This window comes from Phocoena phocoena, chromosome 11, assembly GCF_963924675.1.
Source record: "Phocoena phocoena chromosome 11, mPhoPho1.1, whole genome shotgun sequence".
In the NCBI taxonomy this organism is placed as follows: domain Eukaryota; kingdom Metazoa; phylum Chordata; class Mammalia; order Artiodactyla; family Phocoenidae; genus Phocoena; species Phocoena phocoena.
In genome coordinates this window covers 68,699,999-68,727,191 of record NC_089229.1, presented here as the reverse complement: position 1 = coordinate 68,727,191, position 27,193 = coordinate 68,699,999, and the positions used below count along the sequence as shown (strand labels likewise).

The 27,193-nt window shown below is 37.5% G+C and overlaps 1 protein-coding gene across 1 annotated transcript in view; it reads right to left on the bottom strand.

The window, feature by feature from the left end:
• The window catches only part of ADAMTS20 (ADAM metallopeptidase with thrombospondin type 1 motif 20), a 207,035-nt gene that overhangs the window by 172,070 nt on the left and 7,772 nt on the right, over window positions 1-27,193 (bottom strand). The window contains exon 3 of the mRNA XM_065887659.1: window positions 17,344-17,506. Within this exon, the coding sequence (XP_065743731.1) occupies window positions 17,344-17,506 (163 nt within the window). The remainder of the gene's footprint in view (window positions 1-17,343; window positions 17,507-27,193) is intronic.

Here is a 27,193-nt window from a genome sequence, read left to right as displayed (position 1 = left end):
AATTAACTTTTACACAAAATAAACTTATTTACACTGCTTTTGGTAGTTTTATTAAGTCCACTCTTTCTGGATTTTGACAAAAGGAATAAATCAAAGTTTGAAATTGATATATTGAGCTCTTAATTTCAAAGATTTATTTTATTTCATCTTTTATTTTATTTTATATTATGCTACATTCCAAAGTTTAATATATCATCTTTTCTATGAAGGTTTTCACCATTGACAGGATTAGTCCTCAACAAGGAAAGCCTAAAGATAGTTCATCTAAGTCTCCTTAATAATACCTTAATTTTATGAGTTTTATTCCTGAAAATATTCTGGAACCCATTCCAGTCAGCACAACAGTTAGGGTCACCAATCATCTCTACTTTGCAAAATCTAATAATCAGTTCTAAATCTTCATGTTCTTTGAATTCTCAGCATCATTTAGCTAATTAATCAGTCCTACCTTTTGAAAATTTTTTTCACTTGGCTTTGGGGTACACATTCCTCAGGGTTCTCTTTAATTATCACCCTGGCCTCTACTTTTCAGTCTTCCTAGTTTTCTCCTCATCTCCCCAACTGCTAAAAATCGACATGGCCCATATAGGACAGTCCTTGGACGTTTTCTCTTCTCTTTCTAATCCATTCCCTGTGCAATTTCACACAAACTTATCTTTCAATATAATTTATAGTATGACTCCCAAATTATTATCCCAAGCTCAGATTCCCCTACTGAGCTCCCAACTCATATTTTCTATTGCCTACCTGACTATTCTCCCTTTGGATACCTAATTGGCACCTTAAATTCAAAATATCTAAAACCTAATTCCTCTTATTCCCTCCTAACCTGTGGTTCCCTCAGACTTCCCCATCTTAGCAAGTGACAACTCCATCATTCCATTTGTTCAGGCAAAACAAACAGACAAACATAGAATTATCTGTGACAATTTTTACTGTCAACCTTCACACTCAACCCACCTATCAGCTTGACAAAACATACAGAGTGAGACCTTCAACATGATGGACGAGTAAGACATGGAGATCACCTTCCTCCCCACAAATACATCAGAAATACATCTACACGTGGAACAACACCTACAGAACACCTACTGAACGCTAGCAGAAGACCTCAGACATCCCAAAAGGCAAGAAACTCCCAACATACATGGGTAGGACAAAAGAAAAAACAGACAAAAGAATGGGGATGGGACCTGCACCTGTGGGAGGGAGCAGTGAAGGAGGAAAGATTTCCACACACTGGAAGCCCCTTCGCGGGCGGAGACTGCGGGTGGCAGAGAGGGGTAGCTTCTGAGCCGCGGAGGAGAGCACAGCAACAGGGGTGCGGAGGGCAAAGTGGAGAGATTCCCGCACAGAGGATCGGTGCTGACCAGCACTCACAAGCCCGAGAGGCTTGTCTGCTCCCCAGCCGGGGTGGGCGGGGGGCTGGGAGCTGAGACTCAGGCTTCGGTTGGAGCGCAGGGAGAGGACTGTGGTTGGTGGCATGAACACAGCCTGAAGGGGGCTAGTGTGCCAGAGCTAGCCGGGAGGGAGTCTGGGAAAAAGTCTGGACCTGCCGAAGAGGCAAGAGACTTTTCCTTCCCTCTTTGTTTCCTGGTGTGAGGAGAGGGGATTCAGAGCACCACCTAAACAAGCTCCAGAGACGGGCAGGAGCTGCAGCTAACAGCGCGGACCCTAGAGACGGACATGAGACGCTAAGGCTGCTGCTGCCGCCACCAAGAAGCCTGTGTGCAAGCACAGGTCACTATCCACACCTCCCTTCCAGGGAACCTGTGCAGCCCGCCACTGCCAGGGTCCCATGAGCCAGGGACAACTTCCCCGGGAGAACTCAACGGCGTGCCACAGGCTGGTGCAACGTCACACTAGCCTCTGCCGCCGCAGGCTCGTCCTGCATCCATACCCCTCCCTCCCCCCGGCCTGAGTGAGCCAGAGCCCCCGAATCAGCTGCTCCTTTAACCCCATCCTGTCTGAGAGGGGGAACAGATGCCCGCAGGCGACCTACATGCAGAGGGGTCCAAATCCAAAGCAGAACCCCAGGAGCTGTGCCAACAAACAAGAGAAAGGGAAATTTTTCCCAGCAGCCTCAGGAGCAGCGGATTAAATCTCCACAACCAACTTGATGTAGCCTGTATCTGTGGAATACCTGAATAGACAACGAATCATCCCAAATTAAGGCGGTGGAATTTGGGAGCAATGATATATATTTTTTTTTTCTTTTTCTCTTTTTGTGAGTGTGTATGTATATGCTTCCTTGTGTGATTTTGTCTGTATAGCTTTGCTTTTACCATGTGACCTAGGGTTCTGTATGTCCGTTTTATTTATTTATTTTTTTAGTATAGTTTTTAGTGCTTGTCATCATTGCTGGATTTGTTTTTTGGTTTGTTTGGTCTCTTCTTTCTTTTTTTTTTTTACTTCTTTTATTTTTAATATTTATTTTAATAACTTTATTTTTTTTTCTTTCTTTTTTTCTCCCTTTTATTCTGAGCCATGTGGATGACAGGGTCTTGGTGCTACGGCCAGGTGTCAGGCCTGTGCCTCTGAGGTGGGAAAGCCGAGTTCAGGGCATTGGTCCACCAGAGATCTCACGGCTCCACGTAATATCAAATGGCTAAAATCTCCCAGAGATCTCCATCTCAACACCAAGACCCACCTCCAATCAATGACCAGCAAGCTACAATGCAAGGACACTAGCAAGCACTGACACACAACTAACAAGAAAGGAACACAACCCAACCCATTAGCACAAAGGCTGCCTAAAATCATAATAAGGCCAGACACCACAAAACACAACACCGGACACAGACCTGCACACCACAAAGACAAGATTCAGCTTCATCCACTGGAACACGTGCACTAGTCCCCTCCACCAATAAGCCCAATGAACCAACCTTAGCCACTGAGGGCAGACACCAAAAACAACGGGAACTACGAACCTGCAGCCTGCAAAAAGGAGACCCCAAACACAGTATGTTAAGCAAAATGAGAAGACAGAGAAACACACAGTAGACGAAGGAGCAAGGTAAAAACCCACCAGACCAAAAAAATGAAGAGGAAATAGGCAGTCTACCTGAAAAAGAATTCAGAGTAATGATAGTAAAGTTGATCAAAACTCTTGGAAACAGAATGGAGAACATACAAGAAACGTTTAACAAGGACCTAGAACTAAAGAGCAAACAAACAATGATGAACAACACAATAAATGAAATTAAAAACTCTCTAGAAAGAACCAATAGCAGAATAACTGAGGTAGAAAAACAGATAAGTGATCTGGAAGAAAAAATAGTGGCAATAACGACTGCAGAGCAAAATAAAGAGAAAAGAATGAAAAGAATTGACGGCAGTCTCAGAGAATTCAGGGACAATATTAAACACACCAACATTCGAATCATAGGGGTTCCAGAAGAGAAAAAGAAAGAGACTAAGAAAATATTGGAAGAAATTAGAGTTGAAAACTTCCCTAATATGGGAAAGAAAATAGTTAGTCAAGTCCAGGAAGTGCAGAGAGCCCCATACAGGATAAACACAAGGAGAAAAACACCAAGACACATATTAATCGAACCATCAAAAATTAAATAGAAAAAATATTAAAAGCAGCAAGGGAAAAACAACAAATAACATACAAGGGAATCCCCATAAGTTTAACAGCTGATCTTTCAGCAGAAATTCTGCAAGCCAGAAGGGAGTGGCAGGACATATTTAAAGGGATGAAAGGGAAACACCTACAACGAAGATTACTCTACCCAGCAAGGAACTCATTCAGCTTCCATGGAGAAATTAAAACCTTTGCAGACAAGCAAAAGCTAAGAGAATTCAGCACCACCAAACCAGCTCTAAAACAAATGCTAAAGGAACTTCTCTAGGCAAGAAACACAAGAGAAGGAAAACACCTACATTAACAAACCCAAAACAATTAAGAAAATGGTAATAAGAACATACATATCAATAACCTTAAATGTAAATGGATTAAATGCTCCAACCAAAAGACATAGACTGGCTGAATAGATACAAACACGATACCCGTATATATGCTGTCTACAAGAGACCCACTCAGATATAGGGACACATACAGACTGAAAGTGAGGGGATGAAAAAAGATATTCCATGCAAATGGAAACTAAAAGAAAGCTGGAGTAGAAATTCTCATATCTGACAAAATAGACTTTAAAACAAAGACTATTACAAGAGAAAAAGAAGGACACTACATAATGACAAAGGGATCAATCCAAGAAGAAGATATAACAATTGTAAATATTTATGCACCCAACATAGGAGCACCTCAATACATAAGGCAAATGCTAACAGCCATAAAAGGGGAAATTGACAGTAACACAATCATAGTAGAGGACTTTTAACACCCCACTTTCGCCAATGGACAGATCATCCAAAATGAAAATAAATAAGGAAACACAAGCCTTAAATGATACATTAAACAAGATGGACTAAATTGATATTTATAGGACACTCCACCCAAAAACAACAGAATACACTTTCTTCTCAAGTGCTCATGGAACATTCTCAGGGATAGATCATATCTTAGGTCACAAATCAAGCCTTCGTAAATTTAAGAAAATTGAAATTGTATCAAGTAACTTTTCCGACCACAACGCTATGAGACTGAATATCAACTTCAGGAAAAAATCCATAAAAAATACAAACACATGGAGGCTAAGCAATACACTACTTCATAACCAAGAGACCACTGAAGAAATCAAAGAGGAAATCAAAAAACACCTAGAAACAAATGACAATGAAAACATGATGACCCAAAACCTATGGGATGCAGCAAAAGCAGTTCTAAGAGGGAAGTTTATAGCAACACAATCCTCCCTTAAGAAACAAGAAACAGCTCAAATAAACAACCTAAACTTACACCTAAAGCAATTAGAGAAAGAAGAACAAAAAAAACCCAAGTTAGCAGAAGGAGAGAAATTGTAAAGATTAGATCAGAAATAAATGAAAAAGAAATGAATGAAACAATAACAAAGATAAATAAAACAAAAAGCTGGTTCTTTGAGAAGATAAACAAAATTGATAAACCATTAGCCAGACTCATCAAGAAAAAAGGGGAGAAGATTCAAATCAATAGAATTAGAAATGAAAAAGGAGAAGTAACAACTGACACTGCAGAAACACAAAAGATCATGAGAGATTGCCACAAGCAACTCTATGCCAATAAAATGGACAACCTGGAAAAAATGGACAAATTCTTAGAAAAGCACAACCTTCTGAGACTGAACCAGGAAGAAATAGAAAATATAAACAGACCAATCACAAGTACTGAAATTGAAACTGTGATTAAAAATCTTCCAACAAACAAAAGCCCAGGAGCAGATGGTTTCACAGGCAAATTCTAACAAACATTTAGAGAAGGGCTAACACCTATCTTTCTCAAATGCTTCCAAAATACAGCACAGGGAGGAACACTCCCAAACTCATTCTACGAGCCCACCCTGATACAAAAACCAGAAAAAGATGTCACAAAGAAAGAAAACTACAGGCCAACATCACGGATGAACATAGATGCAAAAATCCTCAACAAAATACTAGCAAACAGAATCCAACAGCACATTAAAAGGATCACATACCATGATCAAATGGGGTTTATCCCAGGAATGCAAGGATTCTTTAATATACGCAAAACAATCATTGTGATACACAATCTTAACAAACTGAAGAATAAAGACCATATGATCATCTCAATAGATGCAGAAGAAGCTTTCGACAAAATTCAACACCCATTTATGATAAAAACCCTCCAGAAAGTAGTCATAGAGGGAAGTTACCTCAACATAATAAAGGCCATATATGACAAACCTACAGCCAACATTGTTCTCAATGGTGAGAAACTGAAACCATTTACACTAAGATCAGGAACAGGACAAGGCTGCCCACTGTCACCACTTTTATTCAACATAGTTTCGAAGTTTTAGCCACAGCAGTCACAGAAGAAAACGAAATAAAAGGAATCCAAATCGAAAAAGAAGTAAAACTGTCACGCTTTGCAGATGACATGATACTATACATAGAGAATCCTAAAGATGCTACCAGAAAACCACTAGAGTTAATCAATGAATTTGGTAAAGTAGCAGGACACAAAATTAATGCACAGAAATCTCTTGCATTCCTATACACTAATGATGACAAATCTGAAAGTGAAATTAAGAAAACACTCCCATTTACCACTGCAACAAAAAGAATAAAATACCTAGGAATAAACCTACTTAAGGAGACAAAAGACCTGTATGCAGAAAACTCTAAGACACTGATGAAAGAAATTAAAGATGATACAAATGGAGAGATATACCATGTTCTTGGACTGGAAGAATCAACATTGTGAAAATGGCTATACTCCCCAAAGCAATCTACAGATTCAATGCAATCCCTATCAAACTACCACTGGCATTTTTCACAGAACTAGAACAAAAAAATTCACAATTTGTATGGAAACACAAAAGACCCCAAATAGCCAAAGCAATCTTGAGAAAGAAAAACGGAGCTGGAGGAATCAGGCTCCCTGACTTCAGAGTAAACTACAAAACTACAGTAATCTAGACAGTATGGTACTGGAACAAAAATAGAAATATAGATCAATGGAATTGGATAGAAAGCCCAGAGATAAACCCGCACACATATGGTCACCTTATCTTTGATAAAGGAGGCAAGAATATACAATGGAGAAAAGACAACTTCTTCAATAAGTGGTGCTGGGAAAACTGGACAGCTTTATATAAAAGAATGAAATTAGAACACTCCCTAGCACCACACACAAAAATAAACTCAAAATGGATTAAAGACCTAAATGTATGGCCAGACACTATCAAACTCTTAGAGGAAAACATAGGCAGAACACTCTATGACATAAATCATAGCAAAATCCTTTTTGACCCACCTCCTAGAGAAATGGAAATAAAAACAAAAATAAACAAATGGGACCTAATTAAACTTAAAAGCTTTTGCACGGCAAAGGAAACCGTAAACAAGATGAAAAGACAACCCTCTGAATGGGAGAAAATATTTGCAAATGAAGCAACAGACAAAGGATTAATCTCCAAAATTTACAAGCAGCTCATTCAGCTCAATATCAAAAAAATAAACAACCCAATCCAAAAATGGGCAGAAGACGTAAACAGACATTTCTCCAAAGAAGATATACAGATTGCCAACAAACACATGAAAGAATGTTCAACATCATTAATCATTAGAGAAATGCAAATCAAAACTCAATGAGATATCATCTCACACCAGTCAGAAGGGCTATCATCAAAGAATCTACAAACAATAAATGCTGGAGAGGGTGTGGAGAAAAGGGAATCCTCCTGCACTGTTGGTGGGAATGTAAATTGATACAGCCACTATGGAGAACAGTATGGAGGTTCCTTAAAAAATTAAAAATAGAACTACCGTACGACCCAGCAATCCCAGTACTGGGCATATACCCTGAGAAAACCATAATTAAAAAAGAGTCATGTACCACAGTGTTCACTGCAGCTCTATTTACAATAGCCAGGACATGGAAGCAACCTAAGTGTCCATCCACAGATGAATGAATAAAGAAGATGTGGCACATATATACAATGGACTATTACTCAGCCATAAAAATAAACAAAAGTGAGTTATCTGTAGTGAGGTGGATAGACTTAAAGTCTGTCATACAGAGTGAAGTTAAGTCAGAAAGAGAAAAATAAATACCGTATGCTAACACATATATATGGAATCTAAAAAAAAAAAAAATGAAGAACCTAGGGGCAGGATGGGAATAAAGATGCAGACCTACTAGAAAATGGACTTGAGGACACAGGGAGGGGGCAGGGTAAGCTGAGAGAAACTGAGAGTGGCATGGACATATATACACTACCAAACGTAAAATAGATAGCTAGTGGGAAGCAGCCACATAGCACAGAGAGATCAGCTCGGTGCTTTGTGACTACCTAGAGGGGTGGGATAGGGAGGGTGGGAGGGAGGGAGACGCAAGAGGGAAGAGATGTGGGAACATACGTATATGTCTAGCTGATTCACTTTGTTATAAAGCAGAAACTAACACATCATTGTAAAGCAATTATACTCTAATAAAGATGTTTAATAAATTAATTAATTAAATAAAATGTACAGAGTATGTGGCCACTTCTCACTAACTTCATGGCTATCACCCTAATTCAAGACATCATTTAGCAACATGATTACTGCAATAGCCTCTAACCCTCTTTGCTTCTGCCCTTCTGCTAGCCTTACAGCATTCCTTACAACAATCTGAGTGATCCCTTTAAAACGTAGGCTGATCAGGTCACTCCTACGTTCAAACTCCTACAGTGGTTTCCAGTGTTAAAGTTAAAGCCAAAGCCATTACTGTGACCTACAATGTCCTATGGGTTGAGGTGGGTTCACCATGAACCTAAAACAGGTTAACTTCTGACCTCTCACTTATGAAGTCCCTTTCAAAGACCTTGAAGGAACCCTAGAAATTTTGTATTCATAATTTCTCTATTATTTTTCTTAAAGAAGCCCCCCGCCCTTTGTTTAATCTTCAGGCCCCACAACCTGGATCCACCTACAACTATAGGATCTAGCCTCCCACTACCACACTGGCTTCATCTCCTACTACCGTCTCCCCCTCCCTCACAGCAACTGTACTTGTACAGGCTGGTCATGGTATGTGTTATGCAGCCCCAGCACCTTTGTAGCTTCAGTGAAGGAGGTACTCAATAAATATTTTATAAATGAATGAATAAACAAACCCATGTTAGGGTAAAATTGAGACCTCATCCTCCAGAGTTATTGATGTAGAACAAGGACCTGAGTCTCCTCTTAGCAGTCAGCCTTCTTCTCCACTTATTAAATTCAACCCCACCCCAGAACGTGGAGCAGGGAAAACCTGCCCACACACACTTCACGACGACACTCTTCTTGCTTTTTTATTGTCCTTTCTTCTCCTGGCACACCACGAGATGGGAAACAGAAAGGGCAGGCTTTTTATTTATTGACCCTACACCATACATTTTCTCTTTCCAGCTGAACTATAAACCGAGTCCTCTAGGGCTAGCAGTGGATATACTACTACAGTAAAAGATAAAGAATTCAGAAATTTCTTCTATTTTCTTGTTGCACCAATTTTGAAAGTCACAACCTGAATATTAGCCTAGTCTTTCTATTTGCATTCTCTCCAACCCCAAAATAAAAAACAGAGGTGTGGTCAGATAATCCAAGTTTGCTAGAATATATGTGAAATTATTGAATTTTCCGACAGTGGAAAAAATGAGGTAACTGAAAATTCTGGACAGTGTTACACTAAGAATAATATTACCAGTTCTCTTTCTTGTACCATAGCCTGTATTTTAGCTATTAATAACTCAGTCCTCTACCCATTCCATGTCTTTCAACATGAAGTTCAGCTACTAACTCATTAATGTCAGAAATAACCCCTTCATTCTGTACTTATCAGTTGTTGGCATCTCCTTTTGCAGTGCTCAAAAGCACGTCAAACACAATTTTTCTAACCCCAATATCACAACTGTCCATCCCGTGTTTCTGCATGTTATGGTTTTCTCTACCCAGCATTTATTCACCTAACTTCTTACAACAGTCCCCAATTTCTCTTTGGGTATCTATCCCTGTCCACCCACTTAGTCTATAGTTACAGTTACAGTGATCTGACCCCACCACGAGGGTGGGTGTGGCTGATTACAGCTCTGTCTCCAATAACAGCAATTAACTCAGGCCAAGTCAGGTCAAACAAAATAATCAGACCCTACACCGGGAACTTTGTTTGAACTACTGGGGGAGACGACTCCCAGTATCTACTGGATGGGTGCTGAGTTAAAGCCCAAACACCTAATCCAGGTTTACACTGACCTTCACGAACTTTCCCCTGCTGACCTCCCCAGCATCAGGTTATCTCACCATCTCCTGGCATCCCACAGTTTTTACTAATTACTTATAGTTCCCACATGGTTCTAGTACTGCCTCATCTCCAGGTGTTTATACATGCTGTTGCTTCCATATGAAATACTTCTCACTCTCTCCCTGACTAATCCCTACTCTTCTTTTGAGTCTCAGATAATGAGTTATTTTCTCCAGTAAGCTTCCATGACTTCCATATCTGAGTTAGGTTCTCTTTCTATGAGGCCCCAAATCATCTTCTGAATGAACCTCATCTTACATGCCTACCTGTAAGCGGTTATTTTAGTACTAACAATTCCTCAACTATTTACACAGCATTTATTATATGCACAATATATTTCAATAGTATTAGTTGCTGTGAGGAATGTAAATAAGGAAATAAAATGTAACCTTTTACTTTAAGGAGCATAAACAAAGAATCTTAAAACTGAGAGGTAGGATAACAGAGCACATAAGAAATTTTAAAACAATGCAAGACAGTGTTAATTATGTTCAGAATAAATAGAGTAGCCCCTAAATTGTGAGACATTCTATGGGACATTCAAAAGCCTGTGTTCTTAGTCTTACAAAATCATGAGTAGGTACATTAACCACAGGAGAATGAATAAGATGCTAATTATAAGTAAAATGAATAGCAATTTTTAGTAAAGCAAGAACCTGTAATAAGATACAATTAGTAAAAGAGCTAAAAACTAATGACTCCATTCACATTTTTATCTCTGTAAGTGAAGAGCATCTAAATAAACTTCTACTTAGAGCACAGGGATTTTTTTTTAAAAAATTTGAGGAGACACATCTCATTGTAGAGGAAACATTAATGAGAAAACTTCTTAAAGAACATGTGATTAAGTATGAAAGAAGCCAAAGAAAATACAAGGTGGTAGACAGATCACTGAAGAATAAGCACTGCTGTAAGAAAGGGAAAATGGAGATGTATCCAATTCTAGCAGTGAGGCTTATATTACTGTCAAGTTAAAACACATAGAAAATTTACCAAGTTGCAAAGTGACTAAAATCCCTACAAGGAATTTCAAAACAAGAAGTAGACCAATCTAAAGAAAAGACGGAAAAGTTCTTAATGGAGGTGGAAGAGAAACACACATGCACAGTACATTTCAAAGAAGGATTAATAATCTCATTCCCACCTTAACAGTAGATTTCATGAACACATGAACCAGAACAAGTTGACATCAGGATTCCTAGCAACAAACAAGAAGCTCAAATTTTACAGTGAGATGTAATCAAATCTTAACAGAAATATGAGAAGTGGTTTGGCACTATTATATTTAAGACTCTGATGTAGCTTACTCTCCAGTCAGGGGTTATAACTATAATAGTTTCTCTTCTACCTCACGAATCACAATTCTCCCCATTCGTTCCCAAGCTAGTACAGAAACAACATCAAGAAAAAAACTATGCTTCAAAACTAGAAGAATGAATCATTATTTCTACCAGCAAGACATTCTCCTGTTTAAGGATACAGTATGAAGTATGTAATCCCAATACAGAGAAAGGAAGATTTTTAAAAACTGTTTAATTCTAAAGAGTATGTAGTTTTCGGGTAGTCCTTCCTGGAAAGAACTATTGTTACCACAGTTAAAATACAGAGGATTTCAGTTACCTATCGTGATATATACATTTCAAAATACACCTGACAGACTGGATAAACATACCTTCTGGTTCCTAACATACTGGTTCCCTTCCTCATTTGCCCATTTCACACAATTCACCCAATGTGGGAATCATTAACTTCACTATAAGTAAAACTGGGTAACACAAGACTTCACAAATAAAATAGGACTTCAAAGCTCTGGGAATTGCCACAGGCCTAATAATGCAACACAAAATAAGCATCAAGTATAGCAGACTGATTCTTCTCTTTGGAATGCATTCTTAAATACACGCACATTTCACAATCATGGCAAAGCAGAGCACACAACTGGCAAAACAGGTCAGCTAATAAAATAACCCTGTACGTGTGGAACAAACAATTGTCACAGCACCACGAGGTCTTCCCCTCACAGAAAACATGCATAAGTTGAGGATGATTATAGCTCAGAATTACTCTAAGGATCAGTGACATATGACTATGAAGAGTGCTTTGAAAAGCACAGAACCATATATATGTATCTTCTATTCCATAGCATTCACAGTCTCAAAATCTTAATAGGTCAAATTTCACAGTTTAGGATATTTCTTTGGTTTGGGATGAAATTTAACTTAAGAACATTACTAGTACAATAAGACTGAATGAATAGCCACTTAGGAAAATAGTAAACTACTTTCATGCACTTTAGAATACTGATGAACAAATAAAGCAAAACAGGAAAACCTAAGTGGGTGAGGCAAATAATTTGTTATCCAAATATAAATCAGTCTTTTCTAGTTAATTGAATAAGGCTTTAAAAAGCAATACTTGTTAAGTTTCCACTATAGCATGTGCTTGATTTAGACATAAATTTGGACACCAAAAGAATAAAGGCTTCTTTTGGGGGTGCAGGCGAAGAGCGAGATAGAAGAGAGAATGGCTTCGGATTTAGATGTATTGAGTCTAAGATGCCGCTGGGACATCCAAGAAAACATCAGCATCACGCAGTTGTAAACCTGAGATTTCATCTCAAGACGAGCTGAATATAAACATTTTTAAGTTCTCTAACGTTTAAGTTAGTAGTTAAAATTAGAGAAGTATAAAAAACCACAGACTATATAAGAAATGGTGTAAACTGGTGGCCAAGAAGAGCACTTTTAAAAAATGTCTACCTCAGAAGATGGTAAAGTAACAACGACCAGGAACTGAAATGGGAAGAAGGATAAGAAAGAAAAGCAGCAAAGATGGACGCAAAGTGTGTCAGAGAAGCCAAAGTTGATCAAGAGTGAGAAATAATCCCCCCAAATGACGTAACAGTAAGCCTGAGAGAGATGATTGCTTTTGGCAAGTAGAAGCTCATAAGAGATCTTTGAGAGAGTAGTTTTAATAAAGGGTGGGCAAATGAGTAACATCTCTATAGTCATTTCTATAAATATTTAGAAGCTTGAGCTGACTCTTAAAAATACCATTAACAAGTTATTAGTTCAAAATATTGGCCATTGTCACAGCCATATTTACAATCCTCTCTTCCTAGATTAATGGCACCTCCTTCTCTACCCACAAATTTATAAAATGTTATAAATGTCAGGAACCTTAGAAATCATTAAAAGATTGCAAACTGGCAGCCAACGGGCCAAATTCAGCTCTCATGTTTCTAACTTATTCCCCCACTTAAAAAAAATCTTAGATTTTCAGCTTCTCTGTAAGATACAAAGGATCTGGTAATAATGGTCCCACACTTCCAATGCACCTTTTGCAAGAAGCATGTCTATTCCACTGCCCTAAGGACACCTCAACGCCCTAATGACACCTCACTTCACTCATTTCTGGTAACTGCCTTCCTGTATCTGTGAGGTATCTAAGATAGAAACTCCTAAACTTGACTTAAATAGGAACAATTAAATTCATCAGCCATTCACTACCTACTCTAGGTTAAGACCCACAGAGGTTAAGGTCTCAAAGTCAGTTAGAGAGCCAGAAGTAGAACTCTGTTCCCTGACTCCCAGCTTACTAAGTGAACCGTGGCTTCTGCTGACACTAAAGATACCTCTGGGTTTCCCCAAACACATGCTGATTAATTATCTTTAAAGGAAAGGGAAATCATCTATATCTAAATATAATTTTATTAAGAAGACAATTCTCAGACATTCACAGAAATATCCAAATTGATCCCTCACAAAAAAAAATCTTTACCATATCATCAAAATTGAAGGAAATGCGTTAAGGAAATCATCTTTAATTTATTCTTTATGTGCACTTTACTTGTTTGACCCGTCCTTTGTTGACAAGAGAGCTGCTTTCTTGGATTCGGTCTTTCTGCCTTCAGTCTTTTCTTATTCAAACCCAAAGTTATCTTTAAAAATAATCTGCCAGCTGAGTAATAAGTTGTAAGAGAGGATGTCTCTGTTTTGGAAGTTCTTCATTTCCCCAGGGCTTATGGAATAGCCTACAAGACCCTGGAGCCCTCTCGGTCGGCTTGTGTGCCTTCACGGCCTCATCTTCCCTTACCTCCTACACTCTTCTTCACACACATCAGGACGCTGAGGACACAAATATTATTCCCCCTTATCTAGAGGTCTGTCCTAAGCAACTGCTGTAGTTTTTGTAACTGATGAGTTGGCATTAATCACAGGAGCAAACTAACAGCCAAAGATGTTTATATGTCCGCCACAGTCCAGCTTTCAACAAGCACACTGAAACCGTATTACGAACCTTCCGACCACAAACCACAAATTGTGATCAGTGGTTCACTTCCTGCCCAACAGGAGACACCCTGTGTAACAACTTCCCATCACTGCAGAAACAAAGCCTTTGCCCATGCTTTTCCCTCCCTCCTTCACCTCCTGACCAAGCTGGGTGCTTCTCCATGAGACCCAGGGGGGGCATGTCCCCATCTCTTGGGGACTGTAAGTAATAAACTCTTCTTTCAAAGGCAGTTATCTCTATGTCTATCTTCTTAGCATACTTAACTAAAATAAATCCTGCAGATGTTTTAATATAAGCCCATCCTCCTTTTTTTTTTTTTCTTAGAAAATACCGATAAATCCTTCACAGTGAAAATTAAATGGTTTAAATGTCACCTCCTTGGTGAAACCCAAGGCAATTTTTGTTGCTCAGCCCCATGATCTGCTCCTAACACAGGTAGGGCAGCCTCTGCTCAGTTTTGCAATTTTTCTGTTTTTGTGTTCTTTTGTACCCATTGGGCTTGGAGAACCTAAATGAAGAGAAACACTCAAGTCTTACCCAGTTCCCTCCTTTATATATATTAAGGACTCAATGAATAAATTTGCAATGGGAGAAAGGGAGCAAGGCTCACCCGGTCCCTTGAGGAACACAGACCAGCTCTGATCTGCCTTGGAGGATAAACAACAGCAGAACCACACTTAACAGAATCCAGAGGTTTATTTTCATTCCTGTCAAGGCTTTTCAGGGCTTACCTCTCCCTTGGGTTTTAATTTTGTTACTATGTGGTTGTTTGTTCATTTCATGGGTTTTATGGGCTTGTTTTGCTATTTCCACTGGATTTTACTTAGACTAAGTCTGATGTCTACCTGGGAACCTGGCATCCACAAAGGCTTAGGTTTGGCTACCAAATATAATTCGTATGGCCTCAAGGCACATGGTGAAATCTGATGTTAAAAACAACTTAACCTAATTCATCAAGGCTGAAGTCACTATGAATTACAACATTTTAGGGTTGCAATGAATTAAAATCAATAGAAATATGGGGGGAAAATGACCTTTCCTTTTCCAATTAATCCTTTTGGTTCAAGCGCTAAATCTTTAGGCCTACCTATTTGAAGAATTCTCCTGAATGAAGGTTTACCTTTAGAACACGTAAGATTCTGCAAGTATTTCTGAACAACAATGTGTGAACTGGGGAAGAAGATAAAAGCCTTTGATAACATTTTACTAATTACATTTATAACTCTCCATTTTTACTAACAAGATGATGATTAACAGGTAAGTATTTAGGCCACTAATTGATTGCCTTTTTTAGTGATTAAAAATATGCATGTCAATTATACCTAAAAATGTAGGTAATTTAAGAACTGAAAAGAATGATACTACTTTTAACATTTTAGTAGATAAATGTTGTGGGAAATAATATCATGATTAAAAGTAAATCCTATAGCTTTCTACTTGCTTGTTATTTGTAGCTTTAAATAAATAATAAATCTAACTTAGTATAAGTTTTTTGGTTTTTTAAACAAAAGGGCCTGGCTTTTCTTGAACCATTCTCTTTCTGATAATGAACACTGACTGTGAATGCAAAACCTTGCATATCATTATGTGAAACATTTATGCATTCAGAGTGTCTACTTGGTGGCTTTCTTCTTAAGAAGCTAAACAATTCATTAAACAAGCTGCTCCTGAATGGTAGATCAGAACAAGCATAAGCTGCCTTCTGTAGAATTCTATTGTGGAGCTGTACCCATTTGTGTTTTCTTTGAAGCCACAAAAATGAAACCCTTATGCTCATATTAAAAGCATAAGAAAGGCATCTATTGTGTCAATAGATTTAAAACACGGCCTTAGACACAGTGAGAACCACTCCAAAATGGCACTCCTATAATAGCAAAGGTTAAGAAGTGCATTCCCAGGGAAAACCTTCAAAGGCCTACATATCATTATATCCCAAAACAGATGGCATCGCAGTGTTTGGAACTATAGTTTATGGACACCTACAATCTCAAATAAATCCTTTCTAATCCCACTCTTTTGTCTAGATTTTGTACTTTGATGATAACTGCAGGTGCTTTTCTCCATTCTTCATAGGGTGACAGAGTGACAAAATGATACAGTGGAGATTCATGTACATATATGGACACAACTCTTAATACAACTTCTATGCAATGTACAAGTATTCTACTAGCAACAGACTTACACTTTATAGAAACTGGCAATTCCTAGATTCGGATCTATGACAAATCATTAGTCTGAATTTTATAGGAAATAATGAAAAAAAAACACATCTCTCATATATTGCTGAAAATATAAACTGATAAAAACCACTTTGCAAAACAATGTGGAATTCTCTAGTATCTATGTGTATACTTTGGAAAAACTCAAACACAGGAGATGAGGACAAAAAATTTCACAGCAGCATTGTTTATAATAGCAAAAAACTGCAAATAACCCAAAAGCTCATCAACAGGAAAATGGATATGTGAACTGTGATATACCCAGCAATGAAAATGAACAGCTGCTACATGTACCCACGTGGATGAACCTCAGAAACAATGCTAAGCAAAAAAGTCCCAGAAAACGATCTGCAATGCTTCCTTCATGCAAATTTAAAAGCATGCAAAATTGAGCAACATGTTATTGTTACTTAGGTTCAGTTTTTTTTTTAATCATGTAAAATTCTGCTGAGAAAAATCATACTACTGTGACTAACAGATTGAAATAAAAGTTTTCTGATTTTTTGCTACAAATCTCGGATACAGTGGACCCTTGAACAACACGGGTTAGAATTGCACAGGTCCACTTATGTGAGGTTTTTCACTAAATTTGTACTACAGTACTACATGATCATGGTTGTTTGAATCCATGGATGGAGAACTGAATATAAGGAAGGCTGACTATAAAGTTATACATGTATTTTCAACTGTGAGGGCGTCAGTGCCCCTATCCAACATGCTGTTCAAGGGTCAACTCTACTGAACACATTTTTGGATTCAAATTTAGTCTACAACAAAATTGCCTACAGATAATTTCTAATGGATCCTTACAGGTCAAGAAAATTTATTTAAGATATCATATATATCAATATTTAAGGAAAATATGTAAATTCTAACCTGAAAAAGATTTAAATAGTATCATATTTTTACTGTAAAGAGTTTTACTTCATAGTTTACCTGAAACTTCACAAGGCTTGTGAGACTGCAGGAAATAGCTCCTCTTTAATTCCTGTCTGTATATAAGATGTGGCTTGTTATGATCATCTTCATGTTCACTCCCATCTGCCTTCATTATAGGTTCTAAGAAATATTCACCATCATGTGCTTTAAATGTTCCCATCTGGAAATAAAGAAAATAAAAATTAATTTTCTTCTGTCACCAAGCAGAGAAAGCACGCTGTGCCACAGGTTAAAGTGAGAGCACAGAAACACGACAGCCAGGAGTTCATTCACTAAATGCCATCAACTAAACATAATGTTTCTTTCCTGGCTCACTTCTCCCTCTTATGTATAAAGTCACAGAGACTGGGTAATATTCCAGTAAACCAAGGTGAAATGACAGGTATTCCAGGTATAAAGAATAGCATAGGCAAAGGCATTAAAATGGCCAAAGGCTTAGCACATTCTAGAAGTAAGAAAGCCTCTTTGGCTTGGTCTATGTAAGGTAATAGAGTGAGACAAGACTTAAAAGGAAGGCTGGGGTCAGATAAAAGATCTTGAATGTGACGCTAGCAATTTAGAATTTGTAAGCAATGGGGAGCCATTGAAGAGTTTTCTCAAAGACCTGTCTCCTAAATTCCAGAATCCAACATCCAACTTGCTTTTTTGACACTTCCTAGTAGCATTCTCAACCTCAACATGTCCAAAGACAAACTCTTTCTTTTCAGTCCAAACCTGCTATTTCTTCAATGCTCCCTCCTCAGTAAATGGCAACAGTATTATTCAGATAGCTTAGGACAAAAATCCTTAGAGAGAAACCAAGGATGGGTCTCTCTCAAATCCCACATTCAATTCATCTGCAAATGTACATGGCTCAACCTTCAAGGTATAACTGAAATCCAACCACTTCTCCCAAATTTTATCACTACACCCATGATCTAACCTAACTTTCTCTTCTTTCTGAACTAAATCAATAGCCCTCTATTGTCTCTACAGAGGAGTCACAGTAATTTTTAAGTCTAGATCACGTTGCTCTCAAATCAAAAAAACAAATACAAAAAAGTAACATGACTTTTCACATCATTCAGTAAGATTCAAATTCCTTACCATTGTCCACAATGTCCTGCGTGATCTGCCCACCCCTTTGCACCACCTGGCCCCTCCAAGCACACAGATGACCAACAGTTCTGACTTCACCTTCTCCCATTCTACCTTGGCTCATTCTACAGCTCCATTCCTGATGTCTTTGCTATTCCTCAAACATGACAAATATTCTCTCACCTCAGGACCTTTGCACTCTCTAAACCTGCCTCAAGCACTCTTTTTCCTGATCACTCCCACTATCACTTGTTTCAGGTCCCTACTCAACATTCATGACCCTATTTAAAAATGTTACCGAGCCTCCTACGTCTATCCCCACTATCCAGTTTCATTTTTCTCCATAATGCTTATCACTACCTGAGAGATTATTATTTATATTTGTTTCTTGTCTGATACCATCCACTAAAATATAAGTCCATGAGAGTAGAGCTTTGACTGTATTCTTCTCTGCATGCCTGTCATGCCTACCACATAGCGGATATTGGATAACATATATTAAAGGAATGAATAAGACTATAAGACATGGAATTTAATCTAGTGACACTGTATGGTAGAATACTAGCAGTTATAAGATAGAGGCTATAGCCCAGAAGAGAGGTAACAAAACCTGAATTATGGTGACAGTGATGGTATAGCAGTTGGAAGAGAAAGATTACCAGATGCGAATGCCTGAGGAAAGCAGAAAAACAGACAGTGAGAGGGAGAACTTATGATAGAGATAATTTTCTGGGAAAATAATATTTACCAAAATGACTCCAGAAATGTTAAAAATCCAAACAGACTCCTTTTCTACCAAACAACAGAAAAAGATGTCAGAGTTACATCACAAAAACTCCTGGCCTTGATGATTTCATAGAGGAATTCCACCAAACCTTGAAAGAGCAGATAATTCCATTGTTATTTGAACTGTTCCCAAAAATGAAAAAAAATCCAAGTTATTTTTATGAAGCTAGTGCAAACATATAGCAAAGCCTGGTAAAGACAGCACAAAACAAAACAACCACCCAGAAAAACAAAACAAATACAGGACAAGCTCACATATGAATACCAAGCTAAAAGTCTGAAACTGTATTAACAAACAAGATACAGTAATGTGTGAAAAATACATGACGAGGTGAAGTTTATCATGAGAATGTAACTATGGCTCAATATTGGAAATCTTAATTCATCATCACCATTTACACAAATGGAAAAAAAATCACGTCTTTTGAAAAAAATCACCAAACATTCTTGATCTTAAAAATATCAATAAAATATAAATAGGTAGATGCTCCCTTAACACGATAAACTCTATCACAGCCCAAAGACAGTATCATGCATAACAAAGATACATGCAAGGCATTCCCACTTAGATCAGGAATATAAGGATGCCCAGTATCACCTGTCCTAGACAACAGAATTAGATAAAAGATTAGAAACATAAAATTGGAAAGGAAGAGTTAAAACTTTCATCTTCATAGGTAACATCAGTGTATACCTTAACAAATAAGAACTAACTGAAAAACTACTATAAGAACTAAGTGAATTCAGTGAGAAAATACACAGGCTTCAATAATATTCATGTGTATAAAAAACAGTGAGAAGATACTATGGAAGAAGCAATCCAATTTACAAAAAAATGGTTAAATGCCCAGGAATAGAACAAATTTGTCAGATTCCTGTAAAACGTCAAAGGTCTACTGGAGAACAAAGGAAGAGAACTTAGAAACCACTTGCCATGTTCCTCAATATAACAAGATCTCAAAAAAAATACCAACAGATTTTTTAACATGTAAACTGCTTCCAAAGTACATACAGAAAAAAGAAATAACCAAGATAATTATAAGAAAACAGTGAGATGGGACTAGCACTATAAGATGCTAAAATATTATAAAGCCACATTAGTTAAATACTCCAATGCTGGCATGTGAGGAGACCAACGGACCAATGAACTGAAAAGAAAGGCAAGCAATAAATCCTAAACCACAGGACTTAGTATTATTAGTGTATAGACTGCATCTCAAATCAATGAGGAAAGAGTATATTTAATAAATAGATTGCGACATGTGGACATCTGGACAAAATAATTTGGATACATCCCACACAGAATAAATTCCAAAGGGTCAGTGATGTAAACTTTTGAAATAAAACTGTAAAAGCACTAGAAGGTAACATGAGAGAATGCCCCTTTCACTTTGGAATAGGGAAGGTCATTCTAACCATGACTCAAAACCCATTAAAAAAATGTTAAACTTCACTCAGGAAGAACAGAAATTACTACTAAACTGAGAAACCATTTCCACCTATGAGACTGGCAAAATTCTAAATGTTTTATAACATACTTCAAATGTGTCTGGAAAAACGGGCACTCTGATACACAGCCGTTGAAAATGTAAATTAGTGCAATCACAATGCAAAGCATTTAGCAATATCTATGGCAACTACAAATGTGTTTGTTCTTTAACACAGCAATTCCCCTTTTGAAAATTTATCCTACAGATACTGTACATTTCCACACATGTTGAGCTAACATAATTAAGGTTACTAACTACAGCACTGTTTTTAACAGCAAAATATTGGAACCAATTCAATAGTCCACTGTTAAAAAGTATATTTACATAAACTATGGTATAACCATATAATGGAATATCTTGTTGTTATAGACCAAAAAGAATAAACATTTTATGTAGTGGTATGGAAAGACCTCCAATACAATTATTATACCAAAATATAAAACTGTAAAACAGGATGTATAGTATACTACCATTTGTGTAATAAAGGAAGGAAAAAACACTAAATATTTCTATTTGCCTGGAAGAAATGCTAGAAGGATTCATTAGAAACAGTACAGGTAGAGGTGGGAGAAAGCAGATGGATTCAGGATGGACTAGGTATAGCATCCTTTTCACTTCAGGTACTTCATATACACTGTTCCCAATTCCCACCCTTCACCTCATATTTCTGCCACCGCCCCCTGCCTGGTGGACTCCATCTCATCGTTCAATTCTCAGCTTCAAATAGCAGCTACCCAGAAAGTTTTTCCTTTACCAGCTAACTAGGTAACCACATCCCTACCCCTAATCCTGACAATGTATTACTTTTTTAGAGTTTACTACTGTTTGACTTCTTCAGAGCACTTACAATGCTGTATTTATATATTCGTTTGCTATTTATAACTGTTCTCCCTCATTAGACAGGCTTCATACAGGAAGAGACCTAGCCCTGAATTTACACTGCCTTATACAGTACCTGACACACAGCCAGCGTGGTACACAATAAATATCTGTTAAACCAAGAAAGAGATTATTTCCTACTTTTTGTAAACTCAGCTTATGTTGAGCAGAGAAGTAGGACAAATCTGGACTCGCAAGCTGGAGCTAGAATATGAACTCTTGAATGTAGGGATGTTATAATAAAAAGAGTCCATAAGCAGGTGAGAAAAAAAATTGCATTTTTATTACCATGAACCTATAACTGAAAGTTAGAATTTTCTTCAACTGTGAATGTAGGCAACAAATCCCAGTGATGTTGCCAGTGGAGAGCAGATATTTTCATCACGTGAAGATGTTTGAGATCTCAAAATATTGTTTATGCTCAACAACTCTGTTATTAGATCTTATTTAATGTGATAATAGGTAAAATTTTACATAACTATTTTTAATATCCTGATAACTGTATTTCAATAAAATTGGTTTATTTTGTAATTTATCTTAGGCACTTGAAAACATTCTGAGAAGGGCTCCATTGGTGAATTATCAACAGGTTTGAAGAGAAATGGGAGGAGGAAGGAGAGTCAAAGCGATAACTTCAGAAGATTAAATAATATCTTCGTGCAGCTGCTAAGACAGCAAGGGATGAAACAGAAAGAACTTGCACCCACTGGTAGTCAAGAGAGTGGAAAGAATCCCTCAAATGGTCAGCTCTGATCAATAAATCTCTTTCTCTAGTTTGGTGAGGCTAAATCATCGAGGGTAGGCATTTATCATAATTTCAATAACTAACTTGGTTCTATACAGCAGACATCATTCATATACACTTATAATTTATTTCCACCTAATAATAACTGAGGTAAGTTATTATTATCCCCATGTTCCTGAGATGAATGAGGAACAGTGAGGTTAAGTACCTTGTCCAAGTCTTACCACCTAGTAAGTGACAGGACCAAGATGTGAACCCAGTTAGGCTGGCTCCACAGTTCATGCCTTAACACAATGCACTGTGCTAGTGATCATACACCAATTCTGATAAACCCTACAAGACAGCTGAAAAATACTTAATGAGTAGGCAGAGTTCTAGGGGCTAGAGATACAGAGGTGAGCATGATGAAATCCCTGCCTTCAAAGAATTCATACTTACATGGGAAAAGACAGATAATAAAAATGTAATATGCCTGGTGGTAACAAGTGCAATAAAGAAAATAAGGCAAGGAGACAGAGAATCCCAGAGGGTGGGGGGAGGCACTCTAGGCTGAGGCTAGAATAACGAGGGGGTAGCCATGGAAAACTCTGGGAGAACACTGCAAACAGAAGAGTGGTGACTGAAAGGCCCAGTGACGGGGAAAAGCTTGGCAGGTTTGAGTGACAGAGAACAGTGAGGCTGAAACTTTGCCAACAAGGGGATACACAGCAGAAGCTCAACAGGTAGGGGCAGGCTGTACTTATGCTTGACACTGGAAAGCACTCATCAGGCCTCCAAATACACAAATGTACATTTACCTACATGTAAAACTTGGCAAGTTTCCACTTAGAAAAGCATATCTCTGTGAAAAACCAATTCAGAAATGAATAACTAAATTATGGATGCTATGATAAGCACAGCTTTAGTGAATGAGGCTTCATTTCCATTTCTTAATTATCTTTAAATTATTTAGGGATAATAACTTTGAAATTGTTGCTTTAAATTCCATTGTAAAGAGCATATGTAAATCACTATTTTAACTGAATAGTCACTGCAAGCTGTTTAAATGATTAGGGCAATTATAGTCATAAATTCTTTACATTCATAATTATTACCACACCAACTTCTCCTTAAAGGTACCAAAGCCTTTACTATTTTTACAGTTCCCAAACCTAAAACATTGCCTGAGACGTAGCAGGCACTCAACACATATCTGTAGAAATAAACATTTTTTTAAATAAATTTATCTATTTATTTTATTTTTGGCCGTGTTGGGTCTTCGTTGCTTCACGTAGGCTTTCTCTAGTTGCAGCGAGCAGGGGCTACTCTTCGTTGCGGTGCGCGGGCTTCTCATTGTGGTGGTTTCTCTTGTTGCGGAGCCCGGGCTCTAGGCACACGGGCTTCAGTAGTTGTGGCTCACGGGCTTAGTTGCTCCATGGCACGTGGGATCTTCCCGGACCAGGGCTCAAGCTCATGTCCCCTGCATTGGCAGGCAGATTCTTAACCACTGCGCCACCAGGGAAGCCCGAAATAAACATTTTTGTAACATGGTAAAGTACCTGATTTCCCCCCCATATACCCTTTAGTAATCCTTTTTTTTTCCTCTAATATTCTTAAGTTACAATAGTTTAGGGACTTGTCTGAGATATAGTTACATGATTTTGTTTTCTTTTAATGCTGAAAAGTAAAATGTGTAGGTGCTCTTGGTTACATAATGTGCTAGTATATTAGGATTACACATTTTTAAAAGGCTTAAAAATTAAGGAAATTCCATCAGATATACTGAAATTCTAGTCTGTAAAATAGAAAACTTTATAAAGAATTCATCTATTTCTTAGATACTTTTCTAGTATACTATACTCTAGCATATTTCATTCATTCTACCAGTGCTTATTTCCCAAATATAACTACAAATCCCTTATTTTCAATACATACCAAAATTCCAGCTTTCTTTGCTTTCCCAGAAAAAATAATTAACTATACTTAGCGGTAACAAAGACTACTTTTGAAACTTGAGTAAATGGACCCATGGGAAAAAAATCACTTTCTACCCTTTTTAAAAAGCATGCTGAGCAGAAGAAATGTGATAGCATCCTGGTAAAAGATACAAATAGGAATGAGGCAGCTTGTTACTCATCCCAAAACTATTTTGAATAATGTCACACTTTCCCCAAACAATACTGTAAATATCTATACCTTGAAAACTTTTTTTTATATACCTTTTGGATCAAACTCTGTCTACGAGGTACTTCTATGATAATGTTCCAATAAAGCCACACATGGGTCCAACCTGCACTCCCATGTGAAAGATGAATATAGCTGTTTCGAGTCCATCAGCACTTCCTTTAGTCATGCTGGAACACTCTAGCCTGCTAATAATACTGCCTTTATAACTCAGAGGCCTTTTCTTCAACAAAACCTCATGCTTAAAAGAGTAATTTCAAGAAAAAATAATTTGTCCTCAAAGGGGTTTGCCCATATTTATCAATGAAGGACTTAAAAGCATTATGCTTCCAGCAATTTTTCTATAAGCCACCCCACTGCAGAGGACTTTCTCTTCAAAAAATAAAAATATTAGAGCTTTGCCTAAAGGCTCCTAAGGAAGCACTTATTTTTTTTTTTCAACTTGGAAAGGAACCTCGTAAGGCATTGGAGGACTTAATAAAACAGGTGGTTCGTAGAATTATATTTAGATCATGCCATATTTTTAGCAACCTGCCTATCTGCGGAGGGGCACTGCAATTTGATTCATGAGAAATGCCAATCAAATTTCAAAGTCTTTCTTTTGATGACTATTAAAAGTAGCATAACTGGTTTTCACTTGGGCAAAGGGTTCCCATTTACTTGAAGCAATGATCTTCCATTTGCCAAGGCAGCAAGTGATTATGCAACTGGTTCCAATTTACTCTCATAGGTCAAAATTTTTATGTTTAGAGAATTTTTATACAATAGTTTTTCCAAACTGTTCTTATTTCAGTATTTTGACATTCATTCATATATTTTTCCCTAAATACATGGCAAACACATGTACTATAGCCACCAATAATAATGTACTCTCAGATTTTATTAAAGGGTGAAAACAACAAGCACAAAATTTAAACCATTTGGACTCTTTTCCCAAATCATTTACAGTTATCACATAAGCACTGGCAGCTATAGAACTAGTTCAAAATAAAGGTACTATTAAACAAGGCAATTATTTAGAGTCAATACTGAGAATTTATTTTAGTAACAGATTGCTCTCAACTATTAATAAAATTGGATTTTCATTTAAGGACTGAATCACTGGTAATTACTACCATGAAGACGAAAATGTTTAGTTTCTCAATCTTTAATCATATGTCACATTAGAATCAGTTTGATGCTATTTGTAATAAGAAAGCCTGAGTATGAGTCCTGGGTCTGCACTCATGGAATCTTGGGCAAGCCACTTCATATCTCAAACCTCAGTTCCATGCCTTATAAAACAAAACAAATAATTCTATCTACCTAACTTCCTTAGAAAGATAATGTGTGTTAAAATGATGTCAGTAACTGTTTTGAAAGTGAGTATAGTTTGATATAGGATGGAAAAGTCTCCACTAAAAACATAAATGTTACAGCTACCCTTTTTTACCCTAAGCAGAGGGTAAGTGTTATGTAATAAAAGGTCATGAAGATTAACTCTGAGATTCATCTTTATTTTAGGGTACTCTGTTCAATGCAAAAGATATTTTCCCCTGACAGTTCCTCATTATAACACCACTGACCACACCTAGGAGATAGCATATTATACATAAGCACACATTGAATGAATGAATCGATGATATGAAGAATATGTAATTGTCTGCAGAAGCCTAAAGCAGAAGATTCATTGCAAAGTTTTTGAAAAGAGAGTCTTCTCTCCTCTAGTAGCATTCTTTATTCCCCATTCCACAGGGCAATTCCAGATCTCCGGTATAAATGTGAGAGGAAACATTGCTGATACTCACCTAAAAAGACACTGCTCTCTCACCACACCCCTACCCATGAGGATCAAGAAAATATGACAGACTCTGGACTCATCTACCTGAGATTCGTGCAGCCAAATGATTCAGCTACATAAATAGTGTCCCAGCAACATCACTAACAAGGAGTGAATTCTGTAACATTTCTCTTTTTTGTAGGCACTGAGGTATGTTTGAGGTCACATGAAGTCACTAAAAGTGGAGAGAACTGTCAAAGAAATGGCCACATTTCTTTGACCTGTGGGGTCCAGGTAGTGGTTCTCAGGACAGCCTCTGCCATCCTCTTACTAAAACATCTGCAGAGACATAAAGCCCAAAGTCATTATAACAATTAGAAATTTAAAACAGTAAGAAATGATAAAGAACTACTCTGTAGGTATATAATGGAAAGATGTTCATGATATATTGTCAAAATGTTATAAAGAACATTACTTAACAAAGATATATGTATACAACCTGGTCAGCTCTTTGTAGAGAAGATGGGACAAAGAAAAGAAGGCTCAGGATGGATCTGGAAAGATGAGTAGGAGTTTAAGGCAAAGGACATTCTAGACAAAAAGAAGAGTAAATATAAATTCAAACCATTATGAAGATTAAAGTAAACCTATGAGAGAATCAAACAAATGTTTCTAGAATAAGTATCTCTTTCTTGGCACCTCTCCTGTTATTAACTTTCCTGGTTAATAGCTACAGGATCACTCAGTCATTTAAGTCAGAGTCATTAGAACCATTTTGGTTGTCTGGTCCAAAATTCTAATGGGTCTCCTACAAGGTGGCTTAACTTCAGCACTACTGACATTTTGTTAATTCTTCATTGTAGGAGGCTATTCTGGGCATTGTTGGATGTTTAGCAACATCCCTGGCCTCTACCCACCCGATGCAAGTAGCTTCCCTTGCCCCCTGTA